General features: G+C 39.4%; 1 protein-coding gene across 4 annotated transcripts in view; it reads left to right on the top strand.

Moving 5' to 3' along the window:
* The window catches only part of ZNF521 (zinc finger protein 521), a 278,373-nt gene that overhangs the window by 14,177 nt on the left and 244,190 nt on the right, over window positions 1–20,006 (top strand). For all 4 annotated transcript variants that reach the window (XM_019465513.2, XM_019465512.2, XM_019465510.2 and 1 more), the window contains one exon: window positions 14,529–14,708. Coding sequence is in view for 3 of the 4 variants with exons in the window: in XM_019465512.2 (XP_019321057.2) it covers window positions 14,529–14,708 (180 nt within the window). In the remaining variant the exon portion in view is untranslated. The remainder of the gene's footprint in view (window positions 1–14,528; window positions 14,709–20,006) is intronic.

Raw genomic sequence — 20,006 nt, 5'->3', positions numbered from 1 at the left:
TTACTATTTACAAATGTTGCTTCAGTAAGTATATACACATTCTTGCTGACATGTGTGATTGTTTATGTGGGATAAATTCGTAAAAATGGGATTGTGGGATAAAGGGAACATGCATTTAATGTCTCGATAGATATTGCCAGTGTGCCCTCCACAGAGTTAATACCAATTCACACTGCTTTTAGCAGCAGGGTTAGAGAGTATCTGTGTTTGAATACTTTATCTTTACTAATGTGACTTGTGAAACAAGCAAACTGGTATGTCATTGACATTTTAATTAGCATTTCTATAATTATGAGCATCTTTCCCTATGTTTATACATCATTTGTATTTATTTTTCTGCGAATTGCCTTTTTATTTCTTTGGCTCTTTTATCTTTTGATTTGAAAGAGCAGCTCATATTAATAAGAAGATTAGTCCTTTGTCTGACTTACGTGTTGCAAATATTTCCCCATTAGTCTTTTGACTTTGTGGGTGGTAATTTTTTTCTTTTGTCATACAGAAGTTTAAAATTGTTTATTTTCAGTTTTGTCAGTGCCTTCCCTTGTACCTAATAGACCTTGTGTCTGACATAGAAAGTTTATTTTCTTTTTTTCTTTTCTGATCATTCTTTGAGTTTTGTCTTTCCCAGTACACGGGCTTCAGGCCTTGTCTGTCCCCTTCCACCCCTGTGTCTCCAGCACCTAACCATATTTCTAGAAATACAGTAGTGCTTAGCAAACATTTAGTAAGTGAGTCAGTATAGTAGGGTGGTTAAGAGCATGGCTGTTAAGCCAGACGCCCTGGGTTGAAATTCTCATCTGGTTGACCTTGGGCGAGTGATTATATCACTTTTTAAAAAATGTTCATTTATTAATTTTGAGAGAGAGAGAGAGAGAGGAGGCATGCATGCTTGAGAGTGGGGGGAAAGGCAGACAGAGAGGAAGACAAAATCCCAAGCAGAGCCAATCTGTCAGTGCAGAGCCCTGATGTTACAAACCGTGAGATCATGACCTGAGCTGAAATCAAGAGTTGGTCGACCTGGTGGTCGACTGAGCCACCCAGGCGCCCTGATTATATCACTTTGAACTACAGTTTCTGTATCTCTAAGGGTAATAATGGTACCTAATTCAACGAGTTTTTGTGAGAATTAAGAGTTAATTCGCGTAAGCGCTTAGAACAGCATCTGGCAGATGACAAGTACCTAGTCAATCGTTTTTACTCCTACCCTCAAAGGTTTTCTGTCTTACGAGGAAGTGCATCCCATGGTATACAGCTCTTTTCCGTTCTAGAAATTTCTTCTTTGCTGTGGTTCAGGAGTAGCGATTTCTAGGTATCTGTGTGGCTGCACACAGGCTTTTCAGAGGCCTGTCTTGGGTGGGTTCCTTGCAGACATCTTCGTGAGGTTTAGTGGGTCATGGCTAAGCCCTTTCACACTGGCCAAATTAGCGCCTGGTTCCAACCTCCGTTATGCTTTTCCAACGTAGACAGAGTTCTGCAAGAAAAATTCTTGTAGAAATTCCAATTAAAAGATAACGGAAACATAAAGTGGAGCTAATTAATTTTAGAGCCTCTGCCATCTTTTTGGTAAGTCAGGTCTGTGTCTTTGAGGTTCTTTGCAAGAGGGCCAATGCTAATTTGCAAAGGTAGGCTAATTGTTCTTGGGAGAGGAACTAGAGACAAATAATTCACATATCATTATGAAGGTTTAATCATAGTAGATTTATTAATAATCCTTAAATTAAAAAGGTAAATCTGGGCTTGGGTTTACAAAGGAATTAGCCAAACAAGGGGACGATTTTCTACATCACCATACTCATCAGTAAATTTACGTAGACGCATTTTCTTCGAGGCCTCAGAGTGGAATTCTGTGTTGTCTAGAAGCATTTGTGAGCACAGAGTGTGAAGATGGAAGGAGAATACAGGAATACAGCTGCTGCTTGGGTGTTCAGTACCAGGCAGTGTCTGGCTGTGTCTAGCCACTGCTTTCATCTTATATGAAACCTCATTTGGGGGCAGATTGTCTGGAATTTCTTTCCTCTTTACGTCTTCTCTGTTCTGTCCTACAGTAAATCCTAATGGTTCATTTTGCTTCATTTTCATTTCCCTCGCCTCCCCTTGCTCCTTCAGCCACAAGTTCTACTTTGTTTAGTCCACGAAGTCATCCGGTCCCTGCTCCTGGATTGCTGGGCTCTGGGGGTCCCTTCAGGCTTGAGAAACCCAGCCATCGGCCGCTGGTTGACCTGCACACTCACCTGTCTGCCGATCCTCCATATAGACCCTTCCGTCTCTTTTTATTGTAACTAAATTATAACTGTCATAAAGTTGTCTTTGTTCGGACAAAGTCTAAAACCTTAATATATCCAATCAGATGACTTTCAAATAGCCATTTATACTTTTTCCCTTCAACCTTAATGCTAAATGAAGTGAAAGAAATAGTAATGAAAATCGGAGTGGAGAGAGCCAAGAGGATTGTCCGAGGCAGCTTTTAATGAGTGGAATATCCTTAAATGACAGTGAGTGACAAAAGAAATTCCACTTCAAGATCATTTAAAATAGATATTCTAGAAGACACTTCAGGAAGGGTGTTTTGGGGTAGAGTGATAGTTTGAGCCGAGAGACTCAGGGAAGAGGTCAGAAGCCAGGCAAGGTGCAGAGTGTTCTGAGGGGTCAAGGGCATAGAGCATCCGTCTACCAGTTGCCCCGAGACCTGAGAACTTCAGTGCCCCATCGCAGGTCACGCCAGGACGTCGTGATGGAATAGGGAGGAGAGTCTCTCAGGCTCTTGATTTCTAGTTCTAGGAACTAGCTTTCAGGGCTGAATACATTCTAGACTTTGGAAGGAAAAGTGGCTGTCCCTGCCCCGTTCAGATTCTTTACAAACACCCAAACCTGGGGCTCATTGCTCTCAGAGAGACACCTTCCTTATTGTAGTTTTAGCTTTCAAGGTCCTGGATGTACAACCAACATATCCCAGTGAGTTGACCTGGGGAACCCAGTGCCCGATGGGACCTGTGTTTAATCCTGCATGCTGTTGAACCCCTCTGTAAGCCTCATTTTTCTTATCAATGACATGGCAAGAATCTACTTTACATGATTATTGTATTAGATAACGAATGTAAGATGCCTAACATGTATCTCTGGCTGTTAGCAAGTTCCTACCTAGTAGCAGCTTTTTATTATGGAGGAGGCTCAGGCCTCTGAGGAAGCATGCACATTTTATCCTCTCTGTGTTTCCCTCTCCTGCAGAGTCCTGAGGTGAGACACAGTTCTGTGGCCATCTTGCCTCTTCGTGTAAAGCAGAAAATATTTCCCCTTTGGAGACAGCCTGAGAGAAATTGTGTGAATATTTACATTAAACGTTCAGTAACCACTCTCTACAATAAAAGAGGGCAGGTAATGGATGTGAGTTCACTGTTTATGGCAAATACTTTGCCTTTGGGAACATATTTAATGTGTCAGAAGACGCCGTGTATCTATTTCATTTGATCTGAAGTAAATCTTATGTCAGTCATTATTATTCCCATTTTATAGGTGAGGAAACTGTGGCTTATCAAGCCGGCATGGCTGAAGTAGAAAAAGAATGTAGACTTCTGGACTTGAAATGGACAGTCTTTTTAAGCTCATAGTTTTCAAACGGAAGAAGCCGAGACCAATCTTAAGCCAGATCAAGAGGTGGAAATAATCCTCTGGCCACCATATTTCTCCTCTGCTGTTCCCTCTTCCTTTAAGCATTTAGATCTCAGCTCCCTCTCCTATTACACCTCCCCAGAGAAAGTTACTTGTACAAGAAAAAAAAAATGTATTAGCCAGTTATACCTGAAAGAGAATTAAAAGCAGTGGAAACCTGACAAATCCCTAATTGTGTGATTAAAGGCTTTGGCTTCTGATAAAAGCATCGCATGCCTCAGAAAGCTGATCTGGGAGGTATTTTGGGGGAGGTGGTGCTGGGGTGCTGGAGGGAGGGATCCTGGAGTGTTTTTTGCATTGCTGGTGACGTCTCAGCAGAAATATCTCCTTAGAGAAACCGAGTAGGCTTTCAAAGGTCTTCCAGTGGATACTCTCGCTCAAAGGTCAGGAGATTTGGTAGGGTGGGGCCCACCGGTCTGAGTTACAGGAAAAACGTGAGTGATGGTTGGACCTGCAAAATTATAGCAGTGGATCTGACTTAGGGTTGAATAACCTCCTGGTAGTGTCCCTTAGCTGTTTTAAATACACCGTGTGGAGAAGCGAATTCCTATTTCCAACTGGCAGGTTACCATCCTGAAGCAATGTCTATTTTTTTTGGAAATGTGCTACTTTTTCATACAAATCTTCTTTGTTGTTGTGAAGAGATGGACACACCTTTGGGGATGGGTTGCCCCAAGGATTGGTGGGACATCGATGCATTGATGTCATCTGTGGAAGGAGTTGGGCATGACACATCACCATTCCTGAGATGGCACGTGGTGGTTTTTTGTTTTTTTGTTTTTTATTTTTTTGTAGTGTCGTCTAAATATGAAGTTTCAAAAGGATTGGCTTTAAAAAAAATAATAAAAGAGGCAGCCATAGGATTGATTAGATTAGATTCCTTATTCTTTTAAGAAAATAGGATGAGGGACACCTGGGTGGCTCAGTCCGTTAAGCGTCCAACTCTTAATTTCGGTCCAGGTCATGATCTCACTGTTCGTGAGTTCAAAGCCCCACTTCGGGCTCAGGGCTGACAGTGCGGAGCCTGCTTGGGACTCTCTCTCTCTTTCTCCCTGTCTCTCTCTGCCCCTCCCTCACTCACACCATCTCTGTCTCTCCGAAAATAAACTTAAAAAAAAAAAAAAAAAAAGGATGAGATCTGACCCTTCTAGCTCACCATCTGAGAACAGGCATGCTCCTTCACCACATGTATTTACTGAAAGTTACATTTCTGAATTTTGTAGGTATACACATGTATATGTATATCTGTGTATTAAATCACATGGTGAAAAAGCAAAATGATTAAATATGGGTTTTGTTTATCAGCCATTCTCTCTGATGTGTGATTGATTTAGTTGATTTTACTTTATGCATATTTGGAGATTATCTGATAATATATCATCACTTAAAATAAATTTATATATAATATAAATACTATAAAAATATTTACTGTATGCTCACATTATCTTGACAGGCCAGGATTGAAACAATATGAGTGAGAACATATTTCCAGAAACGACTATTAATTTATAGTTACTAAGATAATGGCATACACGTTCACTTTCTGTTCTATCTGGGTAGCTCTGTAAATTGTGTATTGATTATGCTAATGGCACTGGTGTCTTTATTAGTTGTCTGCAGATACATGCAGATTGAATGCACATTTGGTAAGGTTGTCATCCTGTGGGAAAAAAAAAGTACATTTTTAAAATCTGGTTTTTGGAGAGATTGAGTTAAAACTAAAGAAAAACATTAAATGAACTCATGGAAACTTAAGGAATTGTGTTCTAGGAAGTGAAAAGTGCAGTTAAAAGTTAAAAATGATGTTGTTATATTTCCTTTGTTTCAAATTCATTAAGGCAAGGGTTGCAGAAATGGTACTAACTCAATAATGATCTATTTTTATAGTTTATTTTGGGTTGTGTGGCTTCTCTTGTTTTGTTTATCAAGCTGAAGGAACCTTAGACATTTAGGGTTGCATGTATTTTGAAATTTATTAGCCCAACTAGAGGAGAACAGAATGAATTTCTTTTTTTCCAATTATACATAAATTTTCTTGTATTTTGTAATAGCTCATAAGTCATAAATCACAGCTCCACTTTGTGCTCTGATCTTTCATTATACAAACATGTACCTATTTGGTAAGATTTTTCTCTCTCCTTTTTCCTCTTGCTGAACCATCATGGTACCAAAGCAGTTATTTAGAAACCACTTTCTTATCTTCTTGAATGGGATCACTTCTTAGAAATGTGGGCCTTCCTCTGTGTGCCAGCTAAGAAAGAAAATTAAAAAAAAAACCTTTTAAAAATTTGGTTTCAAATCATTTTCTGCTTTATTTTAGTTACAGTTGGATCCCCGTTTGTTTGATAACCAGTAGGAACTGCTAAAGGGGAAAAAACACAACAACAAAGTTTTCGTATTCCTGGGTGATATGAGTCCATTTAACAGGATATTAAAGCCCCCAAATTTTGTGTTTAATTTACAACCTTGAGAGAAATCCAGGTGTCCGAGTTTCAAATACATTGTTTAAAATTTAGAAAAGGAATTTCCCAAATTAGGAAAAAAAAAAAAGGCAAAGTCATTAATCAAGAGAATTGAGTGGTAATTTGGATTGATTTTTGTGAATGACATTGGACTTTGTCTTCTCAACGTGTGAAGATGAAAACTTCTATATTACGGCAGGATAAGGTTTCTTATTCAAAACCAAACACTTTCTCCCTAAGCTGTTTCAGGAATTGTTGAGATAGTTAACTTTAAGTGTCGAATTCAGAAGTACTGTTAGAATTGGCTGGGTGTCATCTAAAATAGCTGAAGTAGTAAGAACAGTTAGTAGGAGTATCAGAAGGTATGATGTCTGGAATACAAAGGCTTTTTGCCCCAGATTTTCTTTTGCTGCGAGGGGGGGGGAGGTGGGGGGGGGTGGAACACATCTTCCTGGCCCGGCTGCTATAGCTGCAGTTTATTTGTTACGTTTAAAGAGGAAATAACTAGACCCTCTCCCAAACATTCAAACGTCTTAACTCCTAGGTTCACGTGCGTTTCATTTATTATCGTAGTTGTCCAAAGAAACATTTTGCAATATTTTCTGAAGGAAGAGATGTGAGACTCAATGGCTGTTTTCGTTTTTAGTCACATTTTGGATTTATTTTCCCTTGGCTTTGTGTATGTTTGAGATAGGACTAAATAAAAAGAATCTCACCCAAGACCTAAGTCCCCAGAAGAGTCATGGGGGCCCTTGCAAATGTCTTGCACTGGATTAAAGAGTGTGATTGTGGTATTTCTGGCCGATCTGTCTCCAGTTTTGGCTTCGGTGGGATTATGAATAAAAGGCAAACTCTGGGTGTGAACATAGTGAGAAAAGTAAGTCATTAACCTTGATTAATACACCCGTTTTAAAACCAAGGCAGCAAGTTCATCTCTAGGAACGACTCTACCACAGCCGGTGCCTGACAGTTATTAGACGGCTCCCTACTTTCTTATGCCAACACTCAGTGCTAAGTCCTGTTTCTGGAGTGGCTCCTGTGCCTTTTTTTCTGCCATTGAGTGTTTTACTCTCTTCTCTCCTTTCCTCCCTGATGTCATAGCCTCCAGACTAGTCTCCCAGCTTCCAGGTCTGGTACCCTAACAACCCACCCTCTCCATTAGTAATGGAGCATCTTTCTAAAGTGTAAACGAGATCTGTGACTCTCCTTACAGTCCTCTGGTGACTTCCCGTGGTGCTGAGGTTAGCATGTGAACATTTAGCTCACAGTAGTTCCTTCATGATCTAGCTGTGTTTCCAGCCTCCTCTCTGCCAAGGCTCCCCTTTTCCCCACTCTGTCCAGTGCCTGTCATTTGAACGGCACAGAAGAACTTGCACTTCCTGGAAGGCATCTTGTTGTTTTATACATCTGCGAGCCTTTACATGTGTTTCCTCTGTTTGAAGAGCCATTTTCTACTTGTCCTCAGGGCTACCCCATCCTTTAAAACTTAGCCCAAGCTGCTCTTCTTTAGGTAAAACTTTCCTGCTCTGCCCTGTGGGATTTAAATGCCGCTGGTCTGTGGGCTTCTCCATCTGAGTACTTATCCGGCCTTCTGCACTCATTGATTTACTCATCTATTCCCCCCACCCCCGCAGTAGTGCTTGCCAGCCCTTCTGATATTATGGCATATGCAAAAAAATGATAGGTTTTGAATGGCACACTTGGGTGAGTGGAAGGGCAACAGGCCCACAGTTTCCCATTATCCCAAGCTGTACCTGGCCACTGCGAGGGCCGAATGGATGAGTATCCTACAGCCCCTGACTGCACCCACTTTTGACCTGCCAGTCGGGAACCCCTGCAGCGATTGCAGGCTCCTGGGGACAAGGACCAGGTCCTTAGGCTTTGCATCTCCGGGGCCTTAGCCAAATGCCCTACTGAGCATAGGTGCTCAGCAAACATCTGTTTGCTGAAGTGTGACTGGGCGGCCATTGTAATTCAATCTGAAAGTTTAAGTGCTTTTAAGGCAGTAGTGCATTTATAAATGCTCTTTGTATGAAAGTTGGAGTGCTGAAATTCCTTTCTTCTAAATTTCATGTGAAGGGTAAAGGGGGACTAGGTAGAAGAACTAACTTGGGGTAGGATTCTGATCGGAAAGGGAGAAACTTTTTATTTGGTTCCAAAGTGTATGGTTCTGTTGTTGTTGTTGTATTTAACGTCTCCCAAGGCTAATTTATTTACTCCCCCTTAGCACCCTCCTGCAAAGAGTTTCACTGTAGATAGAAGAGTGGTAATAAATTCACGTTTGGCATGTTCTCCTCGATAATAGTGCATCTGTGATATTTCTCTTTGGTCTTCAAGGACCGCAATAGACCTGTATAACAATCCTGCAACACCGCGGAAGTTCTAAATTCAACAGCATGATTTTGTTTAATATAGAGATCTTTCTTTCTGTTGAAAAATATTTTATAGACAAAGGAAAGAACACGTACATGAAAAGGTTTTTTTTTTTTCTTTTTCCTGTAAAACAATTTAATAACTTTCAGGGAATAGAGTGGTTAAAAATAAACACTGCAGAAAACATAAAAAGAGCCCACTTTTATCCTTAACCACATGAGCTCTTCGGACCTGTTGGTGCCAGCCAGGTGACGGCAATGGCCGGCATCGTCCTGCCAAGCCGAGGACTCCTTTCGGATGCTCCTCCTTGGCCACTGCCCTGGTTGCTTTTGTTTTTGTTTTGTTTTGTTTGTTTACCTTTTCTTGACAGTAGAAAAAAATGAGGCATCCGACCAGCAGGCGGGTGTGGGCCAGACGGCTGCACAGTCTGGTAATGCTGCGTTCCTTCATTAGAGCCTGCTTGCCATTTTGTAACAGTGTGCGATTTATTTTTCCTAAATCTGTTTTCATCTTATGGGATTTCAAGTTAGAATGCATAGCTAGAGCCCAGAAAGCACAAAATAATGATCCCGCCCTTTGGTTTTTGAAAACTAGGAAGGCTTTCTGCTCCCTTTTTAACTCTTTGTAGCCCGCAGGGTAACTTTTTCTGTGTTCTTAAAAAGTATCAAGATACATCTGGGAATGCATTTTGAACACACTTGTAAGGGAAGAGTGATTTTGGACATGGTTTGCTTTAAACAGATAAAATTTGATTTTCTTTTCTTTTTTTATGTTTATTTATTTGAGAGAGAGAGAGAGAGACGGAGTGCAGAGTGTGAGCAGGGGAGGCACAGAATCCAAAGCAGGCTCCAGACTCTGAGTTGTCAGCAAAGAGCCCAATGCGGGGCTCAGACTCATGATCTGTGAGATCATGACCTGGGCCGAAGTCAGACGCTCAACCTACTGAGCCACCCAGGCTCCCCTGATTTTCTTTTTAGGCACAGGACTTCTAACTATGCCAGTAAATCCTAAAGCTAGCTGTACGTACACATGTGAACTTTAAAAACAACATTAGGCAATTAATGATTATTGGGCATGATGGCTGTCAACCTGAGGTTCATCATTTGTAGTGATTTGGGGGATCTGAGTGAGAGTTGCATTTGTATAAATTATTTGTTTACTTATTCATCATAGAGTTTCTGAAAATAAGACCCCAGGTTATAATTCTCTTCTTATTTTTAGATACAATCCGTGGAAGAAAACTCAGGCATCTTTCTCAAGTAACAAAAGTGTTGTATTTTTATCAGTCCACTGGTAGTATAGTGTTGTGCCCACTTTTCCTGAACATTTATTATTTTTTAATAGCTTTAGGTAATTTAAGGTCCAGGAGGTCACATCATCACAATGAAGCCAAGAATTGCTTTATTTTTTGTTTTTATTTTTTTAAGGCAGTATGCATTTTTTACTTGCTGATTTCTTGAACTTCCTGGCACTGTGTGGGTTGCTTTAAGATTGAGTAATTCATGCCATGGCTGTTTAATTTGGTGAAAAGCTGGCTATGACCAGAGAAGAGACCGTTAGGAAATGGTCGTGTTTTAAGTTTGCGTGTGCGTATAAGTGGAGTATTTTGGGTTCATTCATCTCTTGCCAATCTTAGTTGTTAAGTAATCTTCTTGCATTCCTATTTACATCATCCCCAGAATTTTGTGTTTCTGCCGCTGTCATAAAAACTGACTCTGGTCTGTAAGGTAGAGCTTCGTGCTTGGAATTAACCAGGAAAAGCCTCATTTATATCTCGTGCAAGAAGGACAGAGGGCCTGCAATGTGTGCTGGCTGCCAGAAGTTTTTATAGTAATACTTTGTATCTAGGCTCTGGCTCTTACCATTAAATGTGCTTTTTATAGAGTACCAAGTTATAAATGTAGTGCAGCTACGGCATATTAATCTTACTGCAGAGATTTAATGAGGCAGTTGTTTTGCGATGGACACTAGTGGGAGCAGGGAGCGACAGAGTTTTACTTTACCACTGAGCTGCAGAAATATTCCTTGCCTGGTAATAATTATAACCACATGATCTCTTAGTTTTTCTTTCTTTTGCCAGTGCTTTTCCATGCAAAAGTGGCTTGGAAGGAGGTCCATTTCTAGGCAGTGAAATGGGTTGGAAATTGGGCTGTTTTCTCAGTGGTTTGACATTTTAGCTTTGATCAGGCATGGGATCCTTGTTGCACAGAGAGAAATATGTAAGATGAGTTTCAAGAATACAGATAGTCTTTGCCAGTCCACTGAGATGGCTTTTAGATATTCATTACTTTTACTTGACTTTTATATAGGTTATAAAAAGTAAATGTGGTGAAACCTCTTTTTACATGGACAGAATAGAATTTCTGCTGGTTGGCCTTAAACTGATCCCACACTTGAAATTAATTGAAGTCCATGGGTTTATTGCCTCCAACACTTTTAAGCCAGTGCAATTTTTCATTTTCCCCAAAGTTGAAATTTTATGAAACCGAGTTATGGCAGTAACAATCCTTATGAAGAGGAGGATGAGAGGGAAAAGCACCACCTGCCAGGGATCATAATAAGGGGGAAAACATACTTCTTTTAAATTTCCATTTATAAGTGAAGTTAGCAAAATTGGAAACCGAGAGCCGCCATTTATTTCTGTAATAATAGTTGTGTCTTTGTTCCAAAATTAAGTCTTTTATCCAGGTTATTATGAATCCCGCGCTTCGTAGCACCCTTCTGAAGGGATGAACCGAGCAATAGTGCAGGTGCGGGTGAGATCATGAGTGGCGGATGTCACGTGTTTGAGTGGCATCCTTTAGGTCAAAGGACAGAGAGCTGCGATGAGGAGGGGTTTGTAGCTGTAGCTCAGGGGGTCTGTGAATATTTAGAAACCCTACCCTTTGGGGGAGTTGGGAACACAACAATTGGGTTGAAAGAACAATTGCCCTTCTTGAAGTGGTGTTGGGAGCAGGGCAGTACTTACGGGCATGGACCTTGTATTTATAACCCCTTAGGTTGTAGGCAGAGATTTGAATGGCTTGCGGAGTAATACAATTATTTTTTATGATCGGATCTCAAAGGACTTTATAAAAACTACATAACTAAGGCCATGTGCAATTATTGAAGTGTAGCCACCTGTGGGAAAGAAATGGTTGACAACATAAGCTTTCCAGAATCTTCCGACATCCACTAACACTAGAAATGGAACCCCCTAACACAAATAAACATCTTTTGAATGGGCGAGAAATAATTCTTCGTGAAAGTGGGGGCTGGAAAACATCTATTCTCACAGAGAGACCGAGAGACAGAGAGAGAGAAAGAGAGAGAAAGAGAGAGAGACTGAGATTGTAGCACTGATTACGCCACGGCATCATAGGCTATAATCGCACCCACCCCCCCAGAGGGTCCCTCTTAAGTGGTGACCTAAAAACAAATTCGCCAGTTGGCTGGAGCAGGCATCCTAAAGTTGCGGCAGAAGTGAATAAGCTTGACTGACTTCAGTCCCTGAAGGGTTCTATCTGTAAATGCAGAAGTGGAAGCAAAAACATTTTTTATTAGTCTTAAAATGACCCTGATTTTAATAACTAGCCGCAGTGTCAGAAGCGTGGACTGGAGTCGGTCTTTCGCTTTTAAGAGCTCAAGCATCATGCATGCATGCGTTCCTATTTGTTTGATAGTTTTGATACTGGATTTGTGTGAGGTGTCCATATTCTTGCATAATAAGGAAGGCGAGTTTTTATCATTTTTCTCTGCGTACTACTTAAAGTATTCAGAGCGTCTTCTTATTTAAAAAACAAACAGGCCTGCAAACTCGATGCATGGCATTTAAATAATCATATTGAAATTCAGACCTAGCACCCACATTTCCCTCAGTGCTATCAGTTTTATGAGAAACTGGAAACTGCGGCTACACAATGGAGAGTATTCAGCGTGTGTGCGTACTGCCTTCCAACAAGTGTTCGGTGCTGTGAGGACCAGCTTGCCATAATTGGGGCAGTTATTTATTTTCCTGAATTTCTCTCTAATTTGGCAGTATTTTACCACTTAGTTTTATTTGGTTGGAGGTCTTTGAACCACCGCCTGTTTGTTCTGTCTGTAGCTCTAGGTGAAATATTTGAAGGCAGTAAAGTCAAATGGGAGGGATCACAGTGTCAATTTGGGGAAATGTAGGCATGTAGGTACTTTTTAATTTGGTGGTACCTGATCTGTTCCTGTTTATAGAAAAAATACCAGTAAAGGACTTTTTCATGTACTTCTCCCCCCCCCCTTTTTATCATCACTAAATAATATTTACTAAGCACTCACCTGGACACAGTGCTGTGCTGGGCATAGCACTAAGACAGACAAAAAAGAGCCTGTGATTACTCCCCCAGGAATGAGCACTCAAAACCCCAGTCTATTGAAATGGGCACTGTGTAGAGCATTGAGATAATAATTTTCCAGATGGCAAATCAACCCAAATTACCGATTCAGTTAAACACTACGTTCTTTAAAAACGAATAAACAAACAAACAAAATACTTGTTCTTTGAGATGAGAACTTTGTTTTTCTCATGAACCCAAGAGATTATTATATACATCTCAATGGAAGTTGATTTTGGCACATGCGAATCATTTGAAGGGTGGTGACAGAGTTACGTTCATTGCCGATGCGAAGAAAGGCTTTAGAACAACTGCCAGGAGGAAAGGGACCATACTGAATTGTAGAAGTGGGGATCATGGAAGCGTGTTACATGCAAGGCAGTGAAGAGCATTTCCAGACAGCAGGATGATGGTGTGGTGGCACTTACTGACTTTTCTAAGAAATCCGGGGCCAGTTTTGGTTCTGTGAATTCTTGGCCAACATTTCAAATTTTTATCCTCCCATATTAAAAAAAAATTGACTACAGATAATACGTTACATATTTCTTAGGTATCTTGATACAACTCTTTTATAACCCTTTTATTGACTATATTTTGAGACATAATTTATTTCTGACTTCAGAGGACTTTTTGCTATTAGAAATTAATGTCCCATAAATTATGTCATAGATTATATTGCCCAATTTCCCCTAAAGAGGCATATTCTCTCTTTCCTTTCCTTCCCCACCTTTGCTTTCCGATAAAGAGGAGGGCTGGCACCAGAAGGGTTGGGGGCACTTCTCTAAAATGAACCAAAGGACAGCACGTAGAATCAAAAAGTATTCAAAGTATTTGTTGTGCTCTAAGTAAAAATATTATGTGTGCTTTACTCTTATTCCCCCATGCTGTTTATATATCATTCTGAGGGGTGGTGGAATGGACCTGTTTTTAGTTTTCCCGCTATGTAGCTTTTTGACGTTTATAATGCCAATTTAAGTTATTGACTTCATTGTAATTTATAATTGCTCTTTGTATATATTGCCCCCCCCCCCTTTTGTTTTTGGTGATTGCTTGTTTGAAAATGAGAGACATGCCAATGTATTTACACTTGAATCTGTGTTGGTAAGAATGTTTTGCTATGTGCTAAGGGCTTATTGTGCTATCGCTGTCTAACAAATAATGGGGTAACTGTGTGTTTTGACCAGTTTGTAAGTAAAGGTCAATTTCGTGCTTATGGTAATTAGCTTACTTATTCTAGACTTTTGGCTAATTCTGGTAATTTCCCGTGAAACAGTATATTTAGCAGAAAGGGAATTCATTCTTAAGCACAGTGGTTTTTTCCTTTGCATTGGAGACTTTAATTTTAAAAGTGCTTTATCTCTATCTTTTAAGCAAAAACCCCGAAAAGCCTATGAAAAATGGCAAAGTTCGCCTTAAGGGTGGACGGATAATGAATTATTTGAAGGAAGAGATGAGAAAAGTCCTGTGTGATGGAGGGAAGGAAAAACTTCAGTCACCATGAACTGACACAGCTTAGGGAAGGCTCACTTTGGGTTCTTCTGGAATAAAATCTGCCACGAAGCCCTCCTTTCACAGCTTCTAGGAAAACGGTGCTTCTGTTTTTGGTAGCAAGAAGATTAAACGTTACTTTGAAAGAACCTGTCTTTAAACCCCTATACTTACGGTCTCGCTTTTCTTTTAGACCCCAACTGTAAACTTGAAGACAAGACTGAAGATGGAGAGGCAGTAGACTGTAAGAAGAGGCCGGAAGACGGAGAGGAGCTGGAAGACGAAGCTGTGCACAGCTGTGACAGCTGCCTCCAGGTGTTTGAGTCACTGAGCGATATCACAGAACACAAGATTAATCAATGTCAGTTGACAGGTAAACAATACTTATCACTTCTTGTCTACGCATACCATTCTATTTCTGATTGTTTCAGTTCGTACCTTTTTTTTTCCCCCTCTTCCAATTGTTTTACTCCCACATTTGAAACGTAGGTAAGTCTAGAAGTGCTTTAGAAAGAATTCTAAGTTGGTGGTTTGTGGCAAACTCAGGTCATAGTCCTTAGATTATGAATTGTACCTCGAATTTTTTTAAATGTTTATTTATTTTTGAGACAGAGAGAGAGAGACAAGAGTGTGAGTGGGGAAGGGGCAGAGAGAGAGAGAGGGAGACAGGGAATTCGAAGCAGGCTCAAGGCTCTGAGCTGTCAGCACAGAGCCTGACGCGGGGCTCAAACTCAAGCTGTGAGATCATGACCTGAGCCTAAGTTGGATGTTTAACTGCCTGAGCCACATAGGTGCCCCTGAATTGTACCTAGATTTTAATAGCTAGCAGGTACATTTTTCTTTCTTTTTTTCCTAACTATAGTGATGTCATGCGGGTCCAGAATCTAACATGATGGTTAAAATAAAGTTAAAAAAAAAAAAAAAAAAAAAAAAAAAGAGAACACTTTGAATGTGTTTTCAAAGAAGTTAAGCATGGATTAACTTATTTTGATTCAAATATCGCTTCCTCAAGGGAACTTTCTGTGATGCCTCTCTGCCTGAGTTGGGTGCCTTTTTGTGTTCCCATAAAGGCCTTTGCCTATTCCTGCATTTCACAGTTTCCGATGCATGTGTTCACATCTCCCTGTTCCTCCTGAGACTGTGAACTCATGGATGGCAGCAACTGTGTCTTCTTCGTCACCATACTCTCTGAGCCTTAGACAGTGCCTGGCCCACATTATGTTCCCACTAAGGTGTGGATGCTATTCTGCTATGCAGTTCATAGGACAAATCCAATTTAGTGACGGGAAGCATGACGTGTTCGATTTAATTGTTGAATACAACTAAAACTCAGTTTGCCATATTTCTACCCTCTTTAAAAAACATGTTCTACAAGAATGGACTATATCAGCCTCAGTGGGACATTGTAGGCAGTTATTATTATTATTATTATTTTTTAGATTCATGTCATTTTTCTCTTGTTATTGGAAGCTGACATTCTATGGCTCTGTATGTGTTTGTAAATCTCTCTCGCTCTCTCTCTTTCCCAGCACAAATCTTTCTTCAATTAACCATGGGTAGGAAACATATTTACTTAAACAAGCTATTCTCCAACTGTTTTCCATACAATATTAATATTAATTAATTAATTAATTAATATTAATATTTTCGTAAGATTTTAAAAGGTGTTCCATTTTAGCCAGGTTTTCTGAACAGATTTTTGTGGAAATGTTGGACTAAATCCAATTAAATAGACTTTTTTGTTAAAGTGCACTGTGGTTTTTCAAGAAGGGACTATAGTGAATACGTTTAGGCCATAGAATCTTCTTTCTTTCAGAAAACCCCGTACTCTTGATTGTATCTTAAATTTGGGCAGCAATGTCGCATTTATAAACATTGGTCATACACATAATTTTTTGTGGTTTTTAGGATTTTTGGTAACTTTTATTTTGTTACAGTTCCAAACTAATGAAAAATTGCAAAAATAATGCAGACAATGCCTATACATTATTTACCTGATTCACTGATTCAGTGATTAGTGATATTCCACCCCATTTGCTTTGTCATTATCTTTCTCTTTCATTAACTTAATCATTTGGGAGAAAATTGGTGACATCACGTCCTTCTAAATATAACTTCTGTATTTCCTAGAACGAATATTCTCTAACATGGACACAGCATACTTATCACAATCAGGAAGGTTAACATTTAAATACCATGGAATACTATTATTTAATCCACGATGAATATTTAAATTTGAATAGTTGCTTCAATAATGTCCTTTATAACTCTTTTTTCTTATCTAGGATGCAGGATCATGCATAACATTTATTTGTCATGTCTTTTTTGTTTCCTTTCACCTGGAATGATCTCTCAGCCTTTCTTTGTCTTTCTTGACCATGACATTTTTGAAGAGTAGCTACTTTACAGAATGCCTATCTGTATTTGGGTTTGTCTGATGTTTCCTTATGATTAAATTCAAGTTCTAGAATTCTGTGGTAGGAACACCACCCAAATGGTGTTGTGCTCTTCTCAGTGCATTAAGTGTGCAAGCGTGTGATGCTGGTTTGTCCTGATGTTGATGATATTAACATTGACTACTTACTTAAGGTGGTGTCCACCAACTTTCTCCAGTGTAATGTTACTATTTTCCCTTTGTAAGTAACAAATAACTTGTGGGGAGATGCTTTGACACCATATAAATATCCTCATCCTTATAAAACATCCATTTTAACTGCATAATTTTTGTAGTTATTAATTAGCCTTCCAACAATGTCCTTTCTTATTCATTCACTCGTTTGTTAATTCATATCACCAGGGGCTTTTGGATTTTTATTTTATTCGGTGGCCAGAATTCATTACTGTCATTATTGTGGTGCTAGGATTGCCTGAGATTTAACCAATGGGAATCCCTTCAAATTGGATCTTGTGTTGGTTTCATGTGTCTTTATCATTATTTGAGGGTTTGACAAAGTTTCTGCTGCAGACAGATGCCCCAGGCTTTCCATATTCTTATTCATATCATTATCTTATTCATATCATTATCATATGTGCCAGTCCACAATCAGCCTTTTTTTCAAGGAGACCTCACTCCTTTAAGAAGAGAGGTATTTAGAAACCAAGATATGGGCACTATGTGTGCTCATTGCTGTAGGTATATCATTGATTATAGAGCCTTCCAGCAGACAGAGTTAAGAAGTGTATATGTAAATTTGATATACACATAGGAACCATGTGTTCATATTGATGACTCTAATTCAGTCCAACACTTCAAGTTCATCCCAGTCTTTTTGCTTTCCATATTCATTACTACATTCTTTAGCAGTGAGAAACCTAGCTTCATCTTCCTCAATATGTTTACCCATTTGCTTGAATCTAGAATACACATGGAGCCGTTTCAAAGTTGCTTTCCTATATCATCATGATAAGCAGACCAACTAACTAGAGTTTCACAGTTGTTTATTATTATTAATGCTATAATTTTAATGTAACATATACATACAGTGAAATTTATAAATCATAAGTGTACAATTTGATGAATTTTGACAAAATATATATATTCACGTGACCCACATCCCTCTGAAATACCTCCCTGCATCCTAGAAATTCCTCTTGTACCCCTTTCTGATCAATAATGCTCCAGCAGAAGTAATTAGCTTTTAAGTTTTTTTAACGATAGATTAGTTTTGTCTGTTCTAAGACTTCTTTGTTTTTTAAATTTTTTAAATGTTTATTTATTTTTGAGAGAGAGAGAGCACGAGTGAGGGAGGGGCAGAGAGAGGGAGACACAGAATCAGAAGCAGGCTCCAGGCCCTGAGCTGTCAGCACAGAGCCGGATGCAGGGCTTGAACCCATGAACCATGAGATCATGACCTGAGCTGAAGTCGAACGCTTAACCAATTGAGCCACCTAGGCACCCCTAAGACTTGTTATAAGTGGAATTGCACACTTTTTTTTGAGTACAGCTTTTTTTTTTTTTTTTAATGTTTATTTTTGAGAGAGAGAGAGAGAGAGAGAGAGAGACAGAGTGTGAGCAGGGAAAGGGCTGGGAGAGAGGGAGACACAGAATCCGAAGCAGGCTCCATGCTCTGAGCTGTCAGCACAGAGCCTTACCCGGGGCTCGAACCCATGAACAGTGAGATCATGACCTGAGCTGAAGTCAGATGTATAACCAAATGAGCCACTCAGGCTCCCCTTGAGTCCAGCTTCTTTTGCTCAGTATAATGTCTGTGAGATTCATTCATGTTGTATGTATGAATAATGTGTTTTTTCTTGCTGACTGGTATTCCATAAGATGAATATATCATCATTTATTTCCATTCTTCCATTGGTAGACATTTTGGTTATTTTTTGGTTTTTGGTTCTTATGAATAAAGTTGTTGTGCACCGTCCTGCGTAGGTCTTTCTGTGGACATATATTTTATTTCTCCTGATTTAATAAGTCATGGTAGAATTGCTGAGTCATGGGAGAGGGTTGGTGGGATATGTTTAACTGTATACAAAACTTCTGAACCTTTTCCCAAAGTGGTTGCACCATTTTACACTCCTGCCAGCGATGTCTGAGAGTTCCAGTTATGCTTCCTTGCTAACATTTGTGTTGTCAGTCTTTTTAATTTTAACATGCTATTGGATGTGTATTGGTATTCTTTGTGGATTTATTTGCATTTCCTAGCTCATATACATTTAATTGACTTCATTTAATGCATTTTTTATCCCTTAGAATGCATAATTTTTGAAAAGTTCCATTAAATGCAGACAATTAGTATGATTCTGTTTTCAGTGGAATAGCTGGTGATTTAAAAGAAGCTTTACTCATGTAGAATCATCAGTACTGTTAGAGTAAAAACATAGTGACTTGACTGACATGGCGAATATATACTATGCCAGCAAGAAATCTTACCTTAGGTAAGAGGGGGTTGTTAAGCAAACCCTAAATTCTGTTTAGTGCTTACTTTTTATTGAGTTTCTGCCACGTAGTTATCCTTATGTTCAGCTTGACGAAATAGAATGGAAGCAAAAGATACTATTCCTATACAACTTTCTGTATTACACAATATATATTCCTTTAGATATTATGCAACTTTAATACCAGGGCAGAAAATGCTGGATTTTCAGCACATGGTATGGTGGAGTTATTTATGGGTTAAATATTGTTTTTCTTCAACTCCTCACTCTAATAAAATATTTGGTTTATTTTGATCTTAAACTTTGTACAAGTAGGGGAGCTAGTCTGTGCTCACATACCACAACATCTTAATCAAAGGTAGGAAAACAGAAGCTTACTTGTGACAATGAAACACATTTCAGGAAGGATAGATCTGCTAAGCCTTGGTCCTGTTTGTTGTTCAGGATGATTTCTCTGGGAGGGTGGAGGATTGATGAGGAAAAGCAGAGGCGGAGGATCAGAGAGAAAAGGGGGAGAAAGAAAATCAGGAATCATTCACATTTGTTCAAGGTGTTGAAGTTGACACTTGAGTAGGCTAAGGGTACCCTTCAGACTAATCTGAAAAAGATTAAAGATCCTTGGAAGTATTTTAATTAAAAAAAGTAATATGATGCTTCTACCCTCTTCTTTGATTAAATCATTTTAATGTAAGCTGGGAGGTTCAACTCTTCTGATTCCTGTTTCCTGCTGCTTCAGTTAACTCTTTTTCTGGTGCTTTCCTCCCCCCACCCCCATGGACAAAGTGTT

This window comes from Panthera pardus, unplaced genomic scaffold, assembly GCF_024362965.1.
Source record: "Panthera pardus isolate Hobbes unplaced genomic scaffold, ASM2436296v1 HiC_scaffold_15, whole genome shotgun sequence".
Classification (NCBI taxonomy): domain Eukaryota; kingdom Metazoa; phylum Chordata; class Mammalia; order Carnivora; family Felidae; genus Panthera; species Panthera pardus.
This window is presented reverse-complemented; position numbering and strand designations above follow the sequence as displayed.